Source organism: Wolffia australiana, chromosome 19, assembly GCF_029677425.1.
Source record: "Wolffia australiana isolate 7733 chromosome 19, ASM2967742v1".
Taxonomy (NCBI): domain Eukaryota; kingdom Viridiplantae; phylum Streptophyta; class Magnoliopsida; order Alismatales; family Araceae; genus Wolffia; species Wolffia australiana.
Window position 1 is genome coordinate 4,247,361 of NC_135853.1, and position 18,905 is coordinate 4,266,265.

General features: G+C 40.0%; 1 protein-coding gene across 1 annotated transcript; it reads right to left on the reverse strand.

The window, feature by feature from the left end:
- Nucleotides 1-1,203: 1,203 nt before the first annotated feature.
- Nucleotides 1,204-18,133, reverse strand: LOC144715499 (protein ZINC INDUCED FACILITATOR-LIKE 1-like). Its single transcript, XM_078590431.1, has 17 exons — nt 17,989-18,133; nt 14,342-14,382; nt 14,100-14,160; nt 13,910-14,012; nt 13,726-13,828; nt 13,531-13,584; nt 12,731-12,793; nt 8,540-8,589; nt 8,385-8,460; nt 6,830-7,039; nt 6,599-6,686; nt 2,332-2,417; nt 2,142-2,249; nt 1,906-1,950; nt 1,714-1,802; nt 1,415-1,458; nt 1,204-1,292 (listed from the first exon to the last, which is right to left on the reverse strand). The coding sequence occupies exons 1-17, from the start codon at nt 18,131-18,133 to the stop codon at nt 1,204-1,206; spliced, it is 1,455 nt and encodes a 484-aa protein (XP_078446557.1).
- Nucleotides 18,134-18,905: the final 772 nt, after the last annotated feature.

The following is an 18,905-nucleotide window of genomic DNA, read 5'->3' on the forward strand; positions in this document are numbered from 1 at the left end:
CAGATTCTGCCACTTGGCCAAATCTTGGCCATCCAATTATTCTTAAAAATCCCACACGGTTTCTACGCGGATTGTAGCTTAATTTAAGATACATTTAACTATGTCATGTCATCAATCTAGGCTAATGTAAGATAGATGTTCAATATCGATTAGGGTTTGGCAATTGTCTTCCGTAACGTCACAAGTAGACATGGTTGTTCTGTTCTATTTGTTTGAAAACCAGAACATTCGCACATTCGTACAAAACTAGAACAAAATTCGCAAAAAGCGAACAAAAGAACCGCACGCGGGTCTGTGATATGTTCCGTTGGAATTCGTTTTTGTTCTGTTCGGAAAACCGAGTAGAACGAACAATTCGCACAAAAAGAACAGAACGACCATGTCTAGTCACGAGAGGCGTGGCGGTAGATGGGTGTCTGGGTGGCAATGCCGTGGCATGATGAATTTTTCTAAAAAGATAATTGACGTGTGACGAGATGGTAGACGTGACGAATTACCCGTCACACTCTGTGCTGACACCACTCGTCATCTGTCCCATCACGTCCCACCCACATTGTCTTATATGTGCCGAACCTTAATTTTTGACACAATGTTTTGTGCAGACCCAATTGCGGCTCGTTGACAGACAACGGATGGCGGAACGGGATGGACGGAACAGATTGATCGGAGTTCTGGACAGCCATATGCCAGAGTCTGCAATTTCGTTCTATTTTGGTTCGAGGGGTGGAAGGAACGGAGGACAAAATGGACAAAGGACGGTTATAAGCTTATCGTAAATAGCAGAACAGAACGGAAGGCGTGGATGCTTTGTGCTTCAAGTTCTAGACGGATGACTGATGATGGTAAGGGATGGATCGGATGACATACTGTCATCAATCCACAAGCCTTAGCCCTAATACACCTATTTAAGCCATACTCCGTTAGTCCATTCGTCGCACACGTTATTTGGGCCCAAGAAACGGGGCCAATCCTGTATCCAAGACTTGGACGGTCTACAGACCCAAATATTATTTTAAGATTTTACAATTAATGAGGGGGTATTACAGTGATGACTTACAGAAATTGGTTTCTGATGGCCTATAAAGAAATAAAAATTTATTTAGGCCATTCAGGTAAAAGGAGAATATAGCATTTTAAATATATTATATTATATATTTTATTATTCTGTTAGATACTCTATAAAAATAATATTTCATCAGGAAGCTAGTTTGAAGGATCCAGGAAAGGTCTGAAAGTCAGGAGAACACCAAGCAGCTCAACGAGATTGAGGAAAAAGAAGACCAATTGATCACCTGCATTGAAGGAGATAACTATTCAGTGTTGTTTACTCACATCAGAATGAATGGATGTGATTTACGCATGAACTATGGAAAATATCATGTATTTGTGAATGTCCATCACTTAAAATTCTTACCTGGAAGAAATGAAGCTGACTGCCTTCTTTGGGCCCATGAAAACCTGCTCACACATAACCTTAGTTAAGCATATCACAAAACAAGAAAACGATAAGAAAAAAACGAAGATGAAATAGGAGAGAAGAGAAAAATGATAGAGGGATAGAAAGAAGTTTTTTTGATTTATTTTTTTTAATCTTTAATTATCTTTTTCTTTTTAAAAAAAAATTGATATTCCTGTCCATTTTTATTTTAAAGTATTTTTAACTTCTTCATTTTTACTGTGTCAAAGAACTAGAAACGAGTTAAAACCACTTACACAGTGCCTCCGGCTGCTGGGGCCACGGTCTTGAAGAGAGACATCAGTGTCAATGATATCCCATTCGCAGCACCCCTTCGGTGTTGTTCCTGATGCCGGTCCGCCCAAATAAATTTTTTTCCTTGCAAAAACATTTTCTAGGAAAAATAAAAAGTAAATGACTGATGTTGACTACTGAGAATTGAAGGTTACCACAGCGTTGTTTTGGAGAATTGTCATTCCAGTTATAGCAATCATCTGATCCAAAATTTGACAACAGAAGCTGATGAGAAGCATGGAAACACTACGGAATGTATGATAATTGGTTTGGTGTTCCATTTAATTTATTCAGAGTGAATTTCAAATTTTAATTATAAGGAACTTGATAATACATGAACAAGCTGTTTCCCTTTTTCAAAATGAGAGTAATTAAGTTGAGCATGACTCACAGACAGAACGTTCTTCAACAATGATGCAAGGTTCACAACCACTAAGAGTGCAATACCAAACAACTTCGCAAAAATAGGATACATGGATAGGAGAAGGATCGCCATAACCTGTTGTCAGGATGTGTGAGACGAAAACCGTCATAATTAATAATTAAATGAGAATAACTAATTCGTTAATGTTAAACCTTACCCCAGCCATTCTGGAAGAAACAACAGGTCCAAGACATTTGACAATTGAAGGGTACAAAAATGTTTGGACGACAAGAAGACTAAAGCCTGAGATCATCACAAATAAATTATGAACACGAACACAAACTTATTTATAATGGAGAAATAATACGATTAAAGGGAAATTTTGAGGTATTATTTTAGGAAAACAATCAAATGAGGAAGTTAGAATGGCTATTTCCCACAAATAATATACAGTCAGCAGTCTGACTGGGGCCTCATCTTCCTATGTTTGTATGATGAGCTTTGATCATGATACCGTAGGGTATCAAGTTTATCTTCGATATGAAATCCAATTGTAACGCATCAATGCCGATCGTAGCGTTCAAGTTTCCAACGGAGAAAAAGGGAAATCCCGATGTGGAACGACACGAGATTGAGAGTATAGAGATAAGGTGAAAGAATATACAATGGAGATAGGAAATTAACTCCCTCTCTCCCCTTTCTGGTCGCAGTAGTCACCCGCGCTCTAGCCTCAGCATCCAGCTGCCAGGTGAGAACTAACTGACTTCTTGATCTTTCCAGCTGGACTGGCCTTATTTATAGTCAAGTCGCATGTGCGACTTGACTTACCGCTGTCTCTTGAAGGTGCGTTGATGATAAATTCTTGAAAAGAACATATAAGATCATACCAGGAGAATAGATGGGATGAACAGGAAAAGAGGAGAGGGGAAGAGACAGATGGGGAGGTGTTACTGCTCCAAGGTTACATTCAATATTTATTTCCTTTTCTACAATGGGTTTTTAGATTTTTTTATTTCCATCTTATAGATTCCTCACATCATAAGATATTCCATTTGATATCCGAGAAGGGATTACAATAATTGGTACACTATAGCTCCACTTGATAGGCTCACCTGGATGTCACCCAGGTGGGTATAAGACAGCCCATTATGGAATAGATATCTATCAATGTTTGTTTCCCATTGTGGCTATGGAAACATGCACTCGGGGAAGGTCAATTCTGACATGGTATGAGGGGAATTCGTCAAGACTTGACGTACAACCAATCACTTTATCTTGTGACAGCAATTAAGCAAATTGACATTGCTCATAATATCATACAACATAACAGAATTAAGCCAATTGAGATTGATACACATTTAGTGACAGAAAACATTGATCAAAACATTATCACAATGTCATAGCGTTTAAAATTATCAAAACTTGAGGAGATGAACAGCAGTAAGAGCGACTTTTCCCCAGAAATTCTGGGGGATATTCAGGTGGAAAAGAAGGCCATGGGTAGTATCAAATATGTGGCAAAATTTACATTCATCCACTGTACTTTGTTGGGGTTACAGGCACAGGCTTTCTCATGAATAATGTTGTGGGTATGAAAGAACTAAAAGAGGAAAATTGAGGTAATCTATAGCGTCGTCGGAGAAAAAGCTATAAATAAATGTAGACAACTGGATCTGAATAAGGGCATGGAAGTTAAGACAAGTTTAATAAATATTACATTTATGTCCAAGGAAAAAGGCCAAGTGACACGAGTGGAATCATCTATGATAAAGCCATCCTTCATGAACCAACGTCCTGGAAAAGGGGGCCGAGCCCAAGATCTCACTGTGAATGAGAGCAAAGAGAGTAGAGTGATGATGTGAAGAAGGATCAGAATAATGACAAGTATTGTGATCATGTTTCACAAGCCCACAAGCTTCAACTAAAAAATCGTCCATGGGACATTCATGAAAAAATACGAGGGAGCATCCGCTAAAGCATAAAGAAAAAGGGGTGGCCGAGCATATGATGAAGGAGCTACCACTTGTTGGGAGGTGCAGGTGAGGAAGTGGAGTCCAAAAAAAATTGAGGAGAGGCATGGATGAGGTAGAAACCCTCACATCGCTGAGCAAGTGAACTCATCTTCCTTGATACGTTATCATGACAGAAACCTGCACAACGGGTAACATAATATTTGACCCAAGTCCTTGACTAGAGTAGAACGGGAAACAAGATGAAAGGAAAGGTGGAAAACATGAAGAACATTGGCGTGGGTGGTGGAGAAAGATGGGCACGACTCCACACCCACGACGGCCTGCACATCACCAGAAACAATATGAACTTTATAACTTTAAGGGAAGGGTGGTACGACAGCTAAAAATGGGAATCGAGAGTCATGAATGCCAGCGCCAGATTCAATGATCCACGATAAAGGAGAAGTGAATCCCATGACAGTGGAATCGAGTAGATGCCAAATCCACTCTGTGTTGTCCTGCCTTAAATTAGCTCCAAGAGTAGAGGTGTATAGAGCAGGTTGGGAAGCAGGAAGGAGACAAATAGAAAGTGGAGGAACGGGCAATGAGCTAAAGAGATGTTAGGGAGGTGGAGAACATTATCGATCCTTGCTTGTACCCGGAATTTCGATAGAAATGATACCTACAATAGCCAAAGGATCCAATGTAGCACAGAAAAGAGAATGTGAGGGAGAGGGCGATGAGAGAGATTCTGGGGGTAATGCGAGAAGAACGGGAATGGAGAGAGAATGGTGAGGGATCACCAGTGAACAGTTGCTACTCGACGGGGGGGACAATGTCAGGCCTTCGAGCACCAGAGAAGAAGAATTGCGACAGAGACAACGAGGAAAGAATACTCAAGGGAGAACTCGCAATATGATTTCCTACTTAACCTCCATAAAGAGGAATTGCAACAGAGACAATGAGAGGAAAGCATACTCTAGGGAGAACTCGCAATATGATTTCCTACTTAACCTCCATAGAGACCGGGCTTATGTCGAGGTCGAAGTGGGCTGGCCTGACTTGTCCGGGTTGGGCTGCTTTTGGGCCTTCTTCCATTGTAAACCCGATGGGGGATCATATCAACAGGAAACTGGCGTATCTATATCAGCAAGATGAACCTGGTTAACACCCCAATAAACACCTTTCTTTTGCAACTTGAAGCATATCTCCTTCTAATGACCCTATTTCTTGCAACAGTTACAAAATATTGAGGGGTCAGTTTTGAAACTGGTGTCACTCAATGTAGGCCTGGTGGGGGGTAGTAAATTCCCACAGGCAGTAGGGCCATAACTGTTGCAGGCTCAGAATTAAAAATGTGCTATTGTGACTCAAACCAAATACCAGAGAAAGTCTCTATGAAGGTTACGCTTTTCTCATGATGAATAAGCTGCCCCCACAGAGAATCATACTCTGGGTTAAGACCCATTAGAAACTTAAACACCCAAAGTTGATGAAGTATATGTCAACAATCGAGATCGGATGGATTAGGAGGCATGTAGTGATCAAGCTCGACCCATAGCGAATGCAATTCAATGCTGTACTCCACTGAGTGATTACCCTGAATAAGGATTGGTGGAGTGCTGCACCAAATCATAGATAGTGGCCATGTAGTTTTTCTAGCAGGTCGTGTTCCAAATTTGTTGAGCAGCGGTAAGAGGCAAAAATTTCCAGCAAGAGACAGTTGAATACTGTAGAGTAACCTTCGATAAACGACACTCTCAACATTGAGCCATTGATCATATTTGGGATCCAATGGTAGAGGCCCAACCGCAAGCAGGTGGTTCATAAGTCTGGCTTTAAGAGCGGTAAGCATATATTGACACCATTGCAGTAGATTCAACCCTGTAAAACAAAATTACAGGAGAATTCATGGGAGAGTATAATTCTGGCCGCCAAAATCAAAAGACTGCAAACAAGCCACAGAGCACAGTGATCATAGATGAAGAAAGCTAATAGCTGTGAAGGCTACAGTATAAAGGACCAGTCACCAAAAGACAGCAATGCAGGCGCATGTGAATGCGCGTGCAGGACAGGGGCATGAACAACAGTGTCAGACATCATATGGTGGTATATGGCAAGGATCCACAGACAGCACAGAGCAGCAGACATCATTAGAGGTCGTAGATATGCTAAAAAACCATGCAACAAGTGGAGTTTGAGCCAATGAAGATATAATGGTCCAATGTGAATCCCCATTTAGTTCTGATACCATGAAGAATCCTAGGGTTGAGGGGGAAGAACAGCAAACTTAAAACAGAATGCGAAGTTTGCATAACCAGATTAGGGTTCCAATGATGCACGTATAGACAAGGAGTGAGCAGAAACTTAATGGACAAGACCATTAAGTGAAGTAGGGACGAGACTAGAAATAGACTAACACCCAATTAAATAAGAAAATTGTGCAGTCAAATGTTAGAAAGAAGGACTATCTCTGATTTTCAGAAGACACAAGGTATACTGAAACTTTCTATGGCCAAGGATGCAAAATACCAGATACTGCAAGCACTTCACCAACATCATTGCTGGAAAAGCCCAGACCTCCATACTTCTTATCACTCTCAGCCCAAAGCGAGAAAGTCTACAAAGAAAATTATTCAACAATAAGATCAACAATCAAATAATCTAATTAACAACAATTGAGATCAGATGAAGCCTTGAAATTATTTTATCATTGTTATAATCATTTAAATAGGTACCTCATTTTCAAAAAAAAAAATGTACCTCAGTGTAGGCCATATCATGGAAAGAGAAAACACAATACACAATGATAGATGACATTAACGGCCAATTATTGAAGAGATTTTTGTCAGAGGAATGATTTTTCCCTTCCACGTGTACTTTTTTAACATTGGATGCAGAACCATTTTCTGAAGCCGCCAACGAATCATAGGGCTTGTACTCTTTCATTGCTTTGTGGGTATGGAGAGTTTCCTGAGCACAAATTAACTCATAAAAATAAGAGAAATGATGCAGCTACATAAAGGGAAAATGGATAATCACCAGAATATCATTACAATATACATCGCCAAAAGTATATTATAATGTAGATTTTTTTTTGAAATTTTTTTTTTTAATGTTGATAAAAACATTCAACTAAAAAAATACCAATGTCATGGTGCACCCTTTAATAAGTAAATTTAAGCAGATGATATATTAATTGGTGAGAGCTCTAATAACACATTGGTTTTCAATTCAAAAATACATTTGAGTTAAGGATATATTTTAATTGGTAAGGGCCTGGGCCTGTACTACTCTCTCCCTCTCTCTTCTCTCTCTATCTGTTATCCTCTCCATTTTCTTCTCCTTTTGTCACTCTCTCAATCAAAATTTTGATGAAATTCCAGGATGCTCCTAAGACTGTCTAACTGCCTGTTTGTACACCGGTCCTTCCGTTCCAAGGCCCGCTCCCGTCATAAGCAAAATTACCCTGCCCCATGTTGCAGCTTGATAGTTTAGGCACTAAAATGCAGCTATCGCATACTCCAGCCCCTCCCCTCTGCTCGTTTCAAGAACATAAATCTTGAGTTCTGTTCCAGTGATGCTGCTAGGTCAGACCACCATCACAGAACTATGGCAATATGATACACATCTCCTTAAAGATCCAATCAAGAAAACACCAAAATAAGAGAGAAATGATCCTTAGCACCATATAATTCCCTTAACCTTGAGTCAATGCATTGAGAAGAATTTTGAATTGGTGGAGAATTGATAAGGAAAATAAGCAGATGCTGCTGGATCAACAGAAGCTGACGAACCTATCTTGAAAATCAAGATAGAAGGTTTTTATGCCGCTGTCCACCCCCAACCACCTTTGTTCATAGGCTACTCTCTCCTGTCCTTTTCACAAGTCTGAACTTACATACGCCTGGGTGGTCGCATGTGTTAAATGGTGCCTCGTCTTTATCCTTTCATGTAAGGTTCAGGGAAGAACCTTGTCAATCTCCAATGGGCATCTTGAATGTGGTAAAGAGTTCAGGAAAAAATGTTGAGAGGAAAGAGGCAAATCCCAAATTTGAAAAATGCTTCCAAGAAGTAGACCATATTTTTCTGTATTTCAGTGTCACAGTCCTTGTTATCTTTAATTCCTAAAAAGTAAGGGATATTACCCTTTTCGTACATGAATTGTGCACCATTATTTGAAAGGGCCAAAAGAGACAATAAAAGGGTATCTCATTTTCTTCTTATGCAGTTCTTGTTAGAGCCATAGAAATGCTAATTAGATTATATGAATAAAGAAAAATAAATTGTAAAAGACAAATACAGGAAATCAACTTACCGGGAGAGAAAAACAGAGAATGAATACACCAACTGCAAAGAGCGATATACAAAGGCAGGGTAAGAAATATGGAAACCTACAAAACAATTATATCACCGTTAAGAACACAAGCACCTGCTAATTGGGAAATATGAAAAAGATAAACTGGTATTAACCTTCCAAAAATAGATTCCTTGGGAAATAAATGAGGAAACTTGTCTGCAGGCTGTAGAAGATACATCAAAGGAATCAAAGACATTTCAAATGCTTTAGAAGAAATATCAAGAAACTGAAATTCAAAAAAATTCTTGCATTGTCCTTTGGGTGATATGATCTTTAAATATATTTTTTTGAAGAAAATAAGGAAGACCACCGGAGCGGTGGTCAACCTGATGCTATTAACAAAAGAAGTTGTGTACAAACCATATATAACCTGACCAAAATGGTCTGACACTCACCTCACTCCAAACCAAAAAAATATTAGTGCCTTACCGTCCTGAAGGACATTCTCCATGGAAGCCTTCTTTCCTTTGAATACCACTTCATTACGGTGCAGCCAGATCGCCCATAGCACCGCAAGGAGTCTTCCCCAATCCAGATTGCTCCTGTATCTTCCGTCACCAGTTGAGGCCCAAAATGCCTCATCTGAGGACAAATCCGCCCCTGCCAACTGTTGCGATGTCCATATTCCCCGGGCGCAGGGACATCTGAAGAATAAGTGGGAGCAGTCTTCATTGTCCCCGGTGCACACAGGGCACTCTGTGGAAGCCGTCGGGACCCACCTCTTGCATACGACTCTTGTAACTAATCGTCGCCGCCTCAACAACCAGCTGAAGAGCCTCACCTTGAGAGGGATTTTTTGTTTCATCAACAAGGAGCATGTGGTGGTGATTGCTGAATCCTACAGCGCGTCCCCTCTGATCTTCATATAGGCCTCTTTTACCGGAAAAGTTTTCCCTTGCCACATCCATCCATCCCTTGACTCCCTCGTCGAGCTAAGATGGAGAAGGACTTGTTGCATCTTCATAAATTTCAAAAACCGTGGCTCCAATAATGCCCCTGTCATGATTGGGTTCCAAGCTCCATCCCAACACTCACCAGTAGTGGTAGTGTGAGGGCTCCGCGCTACTGCAAAAAGTCTTGGGAATTCTATTTTCAAGATGCATTTATTGGACCAGTTATCGGTCCAAAATCGAAAATCAGCACCATCTCCCAATTTGGCGTCAAAAAACCCGCGGATACACTGTAAGGCTTGGCATAGACCCAGCCAAAATGGAGACTTCCCACGAGTTTTGGCCCAAAGCCGCTCCCAATCAATTTCTGAGCCATATCTGTCTCTCAGGACATTCAAGACTAGGTCCTCTTCTGCTGATCCAAGTCTTACCACCCATTTGGTCAATAATGCCAAATTCATGGATTCCAGGTGGAGGATCCCCAAACCCCCCTGTTTCACAGATCTGCATACTATGTTCCACGAGACCAGAGGCACCCCCTTGCGCTCTTCATGTTCATTGTTTCCCCAAAAGAACCTTCTCAACAATCTATCCAAGTGTTTTTCCACACCTGTTGGCATCTTGAAGACCGAAAGATAGAAAACAGGGATCGCTGAGAGCACCGATCTCAGCAGCACCAGGCAACCCCCTTTTGATAGCACTCTTTTCTGCCAGCCTTCCAATCTCCTCTCCACCTTCTCAATCACTGGTCGCCAATCTGCATTTAACATACTTCTCCCTGTCAACAGAACACCCAGATAGCTCATCGGGATCGACCCTCTAGGTGTGCCAAGAGCGCTAGCACATTGGGACTCCTCCTCGCCAGAAAGCCCGAACCCCACAAATGCCAACTTGGCTCGATTCAATTGTAGGCCTGAGAAGTCTGAAAATAGATCTAATAATGTAGATAAAGTACGTGCCTCCTCTGCCAATCCTTCTATGAAGAACGTTGTGTCGTATGCATACTGAAGTAAGGGAATGCCCGCCGGATAACTCTCTGTTTGGAGGCCTCTTAGGAGGCTGTGCTCCCAGGCTCTGAGGGTGCAAGTAGCCAAAGTATCCACTGCTAGAACAAAAAGTAGAGGTGCTAACGGGCAACCCTGTCTGACTCCCCTTTGTGGATGAATCGATATGATCTTTAAATATGACGAACGGGTTTTGAGAATTGAGAATGATCTTTGAGAATAAATATATTGAAGTCCCGAGTGTGGGGGGGAAAGGACCACACGTGAGTGAAAACAGATTGAGTCTCGTGCTGAGCCTCACTTCACACTATTCTAACCCAAAAAATCTCCTTTTTTTCTGTCCCATCTTGTCTCAGTTCTTTCCTTCTTCCATCACACTTCATCCACGGGAGGTACACAAGCTGCACTTACAGTCTGCAGAATTGCGCTGAAATAAAAGGGGGTTCTAGCACAGAATTACCCTTATCCACCACTATCTCTCCAGCAGAATGGTAAGATCATCCTTTCGAACCCTACCAAAGAGACAGAGAGAGAGATTGGAGATGAGTCCGGGAAAAACAATATTGTTGAAATCTTGTTACTTTCCTCTATTTGTAACAATATTTTTTTTGAATAAAGATGACAAATCACTTCCTGTTCCGATAATGGTTATGAATAAGAAGAAGAGAGAGAAACAAGAGAGAGAGTGTGTGTGAAGATGGAAGGGCTGGCAGAATGGACTACGCCGTCGAGCTGGCGGGATGGACAACGCCTTGTGCTCGAAGAGGAGATCCCGACTTAGCTCGCAGGTATGGACGTCTGCAAGAAGGGGGTGGAATTAGGAGGGGCCAAGGAAGGCAAATGGACAATAGTACTTTGATACGAGTCTTCCTCGGACTTACCTGGAGAAGAGGAAGAAGAAAAGAAGACTAACTGCTGCCACGTCGGATAATGTGTAAGGCCACTTATAGGCGGAGGTCCCCATCTATAAATAAGGAGGAAATAAGTCATTTGGGCACTTCTTGAAGTCTGTTGGCATCAACATCGGGCTGAGAGGGAGACTCTCCTCCTCAGAGGGAGACGAGAGCGATCCGCCTTGTCTACCACCACTCTCTTCTCCTTTTCAACTCAATTCTCTATCACTCTTTCTCTTTAACTGGAGCTACATTGTACGTGGATCAACTCTCTCATTGATTCCGTGTATTGCAAATCCGGTAATTCTGACTTTTCTTGATATCAAATTTGTACACCAATTGAAGTTCGCGTATATCGATATTTGCCGAAGAGGACTATATCACACTTACAGAAGTCCAAAGCCGTATCGTCCCCTCTGATCTCCTTCCTAAGTAGGCCCTGCTATTAGGCCTATCTGGGTTGATCAGTCGGCCTTCAGCTTGGACCTGGGTTGGGGTTCATATATATGATTGCGTATAGCATCAGATCTTCACCCTGTTGCATGCAGCAGGGCACTCCCTAGTTACATGCAACCCACGTGATAGAGAAACCACCACAAGTTTCTTTAGCAAACAATTAGTCCCAGCAGGGTACTTATAGCCAAAACAGAAAGAGAGAGAGAGAGAGAGAAAAAAAAGATATGGCCAGCGGCCTTTTAGGCTGAGCCAGGCCAAACATTTACCCTGACCCAATCCGATGGCCAGTGCTCCTTTCCAATAAGTCCAAAGGATCTTATGAAAAAATAAGGCAAAACTAAACAGCTTGTGCATTAACATTCTAAGAGTCTATACATAATACATTCGACAAGAACCTTTGACTTCAAGATAAATGAAGCTGGTATCAAGAATATTTCCACAACTGGTGAGATTTTGAAAATTCCACCCTATCGTATGAACAAGAACAAGGAATATGAAAAGAATTTCTGGACAAGTTGAATGAGGGAAAAATAAATGGAAAAGGGAAAGAGCTAGGCCGAATCAGCATCGCCCATCCAGCTGAAAGGGTTCCCCCCTGGCCAATTTCTCCTTCAATCCTGATTGTTCCAGATGAGGCAGCTGCCAATCTTGAACGGGAAGCCCTTTATTAATAGCCTTTTTGTCCCACAATCTCACACGTGCTTCCGTTGTGCGCACATGCGAAGTCCCTTGTCCTTTTCATCCTCTGATGTCTTTGGAAGACTCTTATCAACACATACACAAAATACTGAGCCAGCAGAGGACAATCACAGATATTCCCTTGACGCAGACTGCCCAAACCACTGGTGGGAAGCGTTTCAAGGTCATTGGAGTCATAAGACATTTCTCAAGAAAAGGATGTGTAAAAATGGAATGTGACCATGGAAATGGGAGATGTCCTCCTCAGTTTTCAAAATTGACTCCCGAAGAGCAAAAGTGGAGCAGTTAATGAGAGTGGATGCATTCCCAAAAGTTTCTGAACAGAAATGGTTGACAATGGTGAAAATTGAAATTGATCAAACCTGCGCAAGGTATCCCCCAACCGCAGGTCCAATAATCAGTCCCATACCCCAAGAAGTTATTATCTGAAAATAATTTCAGAACATAAGTGATTAGGGATGGAAATTATGCATAAAATTAATAATATATGAACAGGAACGATTAGGCATGGTTAACGTAATTTTTGGTCCATAAAATGAAACATCATAACACTTAAAAAGAAGAATATAAACAAAGCCTAAAATGGGAGACAACAATAGCACCCTCTCCAAGTTTAAAGCTACATTCAATTTTAATCACCATAAACGCACAGCAGGACAACCAACTGCACGTCACATTCAATGGAAAATCCCTAAAATAATCTCATAAAAAATTCAAAATATTCGCCATAAAAATATAGATCTTAGGCCAAACATTCTAATTCAGATTCTAAAGCAAAAATACCAAATATATCGTTACATATGTACAAGTTTATCATTCCCCTTATTCTAATCAGGTCGAAACTGTTTGGTATCAATAGGTCAACATTATTCAGTTTGAATATGCTGAAAACAATGAGGACAAATAAGAAAAAAAAAAATAAACACACAGTCATAAAAATAGTTGTCTTAACCCAATTCACATAAACACACAACCATAAAAGTTAAACAATCAACATGTTTTGAGCTTCTAAACGAGCATACCCATTGAGAATTATCACCATGCATACAGAGATCAGAGGATTAGATCTTTCCAACAAATCCATCATTAAAAAAATTAATGGCTCTAATGTTAATAATGTAAGAGAAAATATCATGAAAAAGATACGAACTAAATATCTTACAAGGGACAATGCAGTTGCTTGATACTGTGGAGGAGAGATCTCAAGGGAATATGCCTGAAGAATAGAAATTATAAACAAACAAAAAATATTTTGTGGATCCGGTAAGAGATACAAGATAAAACGTGAAAATTGTCAATAAACAACCAAAAATTATTTTTCGTCCACATTGATATGTCTTTTAGGAGAACTACATACTTTGATAGGACCAAGCAAACCATTTAGGGATCCTAGGAGAAATCTAGCTGCGATTGCAGTCCAAAAGTTAACGCTCAGCCCTAACAGAGTATTAAGTATTATTCTGCAAAAGACAATGCAAAGTTACAAGACAAAAACTATTAATTTGTAAACTCCAGAAAAACCAGGGAATGAAAATACTAACACTGAACCAATGCCAAAGAAAATAACTGGCTTCCTTCCATATTTGTCAGCTATTACTCCCCATAAAAACGATGTCAAAGTTCTTCCAAACATAAAGGAAGACCCTGTGAGAAAAACATGGAGTGTTATAATATGAACTGAAAAGAGATTATAAAAATAAAAAAGTTAATAGGAGTTGTGCAAACCATTACCAATATAACCCGCATAGAAACCAATATCTTCCTCAGACTTCGCAATATTTAAGTCTCTAACCTATCATAAAGTAAAGAACGCCAAATTTCATGAGTATTGAGGCCTTAGACAAGATAAATGCCTCGTTGAAACTGATGAACACAAAAGCTCAGACCATAGGATTTTCAGAGTTGTTAAGTCATAATAATACAACTGACTATGTTGAATAATAAGGAAGTCATCATATAAGTAACCTACTTACCATGAAGTACACAAAAGGAAACAATGATGATATCGGCAGGGCTGGAAAGAAAAAAAACCCAATTCAGGAAAAAAGATAAGGAATCATGCAAATGCACACACTCAAACAAAACACTAAGACTGACATGAGTAAAAATATATATGATTCAGAGTGGTGCTGAAATCTTGACTTTACTAACCCACAATCCAAATTGAGTTAACGTGAATCCTACACAAGTATTTCCATCACTCACAGACTAAGGAACAAAAAAAGTGTGTCATGGGATGAACATCCAAAAACACAGTATTCAATGTTGGAAACAAATAAGAACGACAATGCAATCTTCTAGACAGAAATTAACAAAGTTTTGGACTAAACCCAGGAAGACATGGAAAACGAGGTCAACTGACATAAGAACAACTAAAATTGTTGCGGATCCCAATTTTTTACTTTTTTTTATCATGATTGATTATTGAAGACTGCAGGTTACACCGAAAATTATGTATAACTCCTCACAAAGCAAATGAGCCAGGCCTCTTATATATGTGGGCTGTTGTGAGTAAAAAGAAAAAATAAAAGAAACAGAAGAAAAAAATAGTAAATGTGATTTGGACCCAGTACATGATAAAGATATAATAAAGGAAATATCTATTTTAATAGGTATATGCCCTTGCAACGGAGCTAACACAGCTATAGCTTATAGTAAGGGAATTACTTCTTTACTAATGCAAGAGGTAGTTCTCCAAAAGTAAGTTTATTGTGGGTTCAGGTTGGATCTAAAGGATGGGATCTGACATCCAAGTTGAATAGCTGACGGGGGAATTTAGGCCCCAAAATCAATAAACAGCTGATTTCGCGTTATTATCTCTTTTTCTCATGTTTTAAATGCAACCCCTTACAGGTTACTTGGCGACATAGCTTATTCTTCCTTGCTCCTGCAAGCTGAAGATTATTGACTCCTCTCAGTCGAATAAAATTGAAATCCGTCCCTTTTCTAAAAAAGTAATGTTTTGACCCCCTCATACTCCGCTCATATGAAAACATTATCAAACAAATAACAAGCGGCACACCACTGAGAGGTGCCATAATTTGATGTGCGACTGTTTTGTTATTTTATTCTTTGCCTGTATTTATTCAGAGAGAGAAAAAACAAGATTAAGCAGTCGGACTGCCAGAGGTGCCCAGGGTTGAGGGATAACATGGGGAAATATTTGAATATTTTGGGAAGATTAATTTCCTCTCAAGACTATCGGCATCTCTTCCATGACATTAACAAAGGAGACACTATGTATACATCAAGCAAAATTTGATGGTAACGACTAGAGTTGCTGACCTTCCAGGCCTCTCCTCTGCGACCTACAGATGAAAAATTATCAGCTATGCAAGTCCTCCCAAGTGACCTTGCCTTCATTTTGAACCACAGAGAACCAACGAAATAATGGTTCCTGATCCCCATTTATCCACTGTTTCTTGAAGAATTTCCATGCGATAAGGATTTTTTCTCTGTAGCATTGAAATGACCACCACTATCTTCTTAGCCTGAGTTTTCATTCTATTTCATCGATCAATAGTTTTGGGAGAATGCCATCGAATGTGAACAACTCTGAGCTTAGGAAATATACAACATGGAAATAATAAGTGCAAAAAGCTCATATCCACAAGCATCGTGACTCCCTTGGAAGAAGGTTATGATGAGACAAAAGATTTCTAAAGCTTATTCTCATTCCTCTTTCTTGAGAAAGACCTCATTCCATGAAAAAATCAGTGGGGACCTTATCCTAGCAAATCATCGATTCTTATTCTTCACCCATGCCTAAAAAATCAGAGGTGGTCTTCCAAATATGGCTCCCTCTAAATATTTGGCTAATCCACAACTCCAGAACAGTGTGGATCTCTGCCCTTAACAGCACCATATTTTGTAATGTCCATTCATTTCCACAATCCTAGACTAGGATGGTGATAAATTTTGATAAGAGATTACATTTGCTTACCTTGTCGATGACTACCATGTTAATGTTGAATGCAATGAAGACGGACATCATGAACATTATGCCTATTTTTTCGTTGCTTCCCTTGGTATATCAACGATAAAGCATATCCTTATGAGATGCAATAAGGGTTCAGTAGTTACTTATGGGGTAAAATCTAGTTGAATTCATAGAGAAAAATGATTTAAATGTGAAAATATGGGACTTAAAGAAAAAAGAGGTTTAATCGTCTAATCCCCAATGCTAATTCATCATTCTAGGACTCCGAAGGATGTGAGTGATGACATGGCATCAAATCCTAATCCACATACAATGTCAGGCCCTGTGTAAGCTCTCACCTCGTCTTGGTACTCTACTATCATCGGGATTTCCTTTAAGTCATACGCAAAGTGGAACCATATATCGACATAGGAACTGAAATATCAGGAAGAAACATTGAGAAGGTATCAGGAAGTGGGAAGAACAAAGATGAGCCAAAGATGCTATTGAAGAGTGAGTCAATGACTTTGAAATACAACTGATCCCTTTTCAAAAGATAGAGAGAAACAAAGTTGAACCAGAATATTTTGGATATTTTAATAAGATGAGATCCAATTGAAGGAAACTCTAATTGTGGATTCAGTGTCAGGCCCTCCCGATAACCTGAAGATCCAATATTTTGGTTCATTCTTGCTTCAGTGCAACACGAAGCCTGCAATCGACGTAGCTCGTTGTGCTATGGTATCTGATCGAACAAAGCATATTGAAGAAAGAAAAATATTGAAAAAAAATCATCCAAACAGAAAATGTGAGATAGTCATCATATGTCAAAAATATTTTCACTGGTGGACTTCTAACTAGTGTTCCCCGATTAAGGACAACGATTAGGGACAATGATGAGTCCTCCCCCCCATTGTCTTTGTATGCAGCCAGGCTGAAATTGGCATTGCCATTCTCGCCATAATCGAATGACAGCGCAGGATTACAATATATCATTGTCCTCGTCACGTGAAAGAGAAAAAAATGAGAAAGTGACAACAGGATGAGGACAAGTCATCATCATCATAATCATTCCTCAACAATTTGTGACAAATGACAGTCATCTTGATGTAGATCAATGACTAGGATGATGATGGATCATCATTGTCCATTCATCTTTGTCTTCTGTGACCATGAAACCTGCTTCTGAGAACCAAATTCCAAGAGTAGACTTGCAAGCTGGGCAAGGTAATACTTACGTAGTAGCTTAACTGAGAGGGCCAAGATACGTATCCCTCACACAATTTAACTTATCAAGTTTTTTGGTGCATAAATCTCAATGATTTGAAGAGAGAAAACTAACTACAGCCCCTCAAACTTTCTAAAAATCGGGCGACGCCGTAAATTTGTCAAGGGAAGTGAGCCTTGGCGATTAGGATGACAAAGCATTCAGTCTACCTCAAATTCAAGTACCCCAAGACAAAGGAATTCAGTCAAAATGATCTCATGACACATACCAAAGGACATGAACCCCCATCAAATTGAAAAATCCGAAGTCACAACAACAACAATACATGAAGAACCATCATAACAAGTCAAAGAACTGGAGATTAATAATAAAAAGTAAAATCAACATAAGAGAGGAAGAATCAAGATACAGAGAAGCAAACGAGTAGATTAATCTTCAGATAAACAACAATCAGAAGATGAGAAAAGGATAACCTCCGGCGAGGGTGACGAGCCAAACGTAAAGGAACTGCTTGACGGGCATCGAGGTAGATTTCTCCTTCCACCGATCGACCTTACATCCTGGGCAATCATCAAAATACACTTTCTCCAATAATGGGTCCGTCGCCGTCTCTGCCATCGTGTGAGAAGGAATGGTTTGGCTTGCCGATCGATTCTCTTCAGCTCGACAAGAAGGTGGGTCAGATTCAGACTTCGATCAAGTTTCAGAAGATGACAATCAACTTGAGGTGGCAATCGCAAATCGTCTCTTCTCCCCTTCTACATCATTGGGTACGTCAGTTCCCCAAAGATAGATTGATAGAAAGATAGTGATAGAGCGAGAGAGAGACAGAGAAGACAGACGAATACGTGATCTGTGCAAATCGCCGGTATTTATAGTATGTCTGTCTTCACGTGCCATCACCTTCATGATGGATTCATGATGGGTTCATGATGGTCGCTAGTGTTTGTCTTATATCCTCGAAGAACAGCATGCTGTTAGATGACGATATCGGATATCGGTGTTGCAGTATGTGTTGGGTGTTGGGACGACATTTATAAAATGTGTATGTCTATTGGTTTGTCAGATGACGATATCGGATATCGGTATTGTAGTATGTATTGGATGTTGGGACTATTCTCGTCAGATGTCCAGATGTCTGAAAAGGATTGAGGCGATTTTTTCATGTATCTACGACGTTAATAAAATGTGTGTATATTAGTTTGTCAGATGAGGATATCGGATATCGGTGTTGTAGTATGTGTTGGGTGTTGGGACTATTCTCGTTAGATGTCCAAATGTCGAAAAAGGATCGAGGCAATTTTGTCATGTATCTATGACATTAATAAAATGTGTATGTCTATTGGTTTGTCAGATGACGATATCGGATATCGGTATGTAGTATGTATTG

Coding starts and splice junctions, on each gene's coding strand:
- LOC144715499 (XM_078590431.1), bottom strand. CDS start 18,133: ATGGCAGAGACGGCGACGGACCCATTATTGGAGAAAGTGTATTTTGAT. Junction 13,585..13,725: donor GTTTGCTTGGTCCTATCAAA/GTATGTAGTTCT, acceptor TCTATTCTTCAG/GCATATTCCCTTGAGATCTC. Junction 2,418..6,598: donor TGAAGTGCTTGCAGTATCTG/GTATTTTGCATC, acceptor TGATGATCTCAG/GCTTTAGTCTTCTTGTCGTC.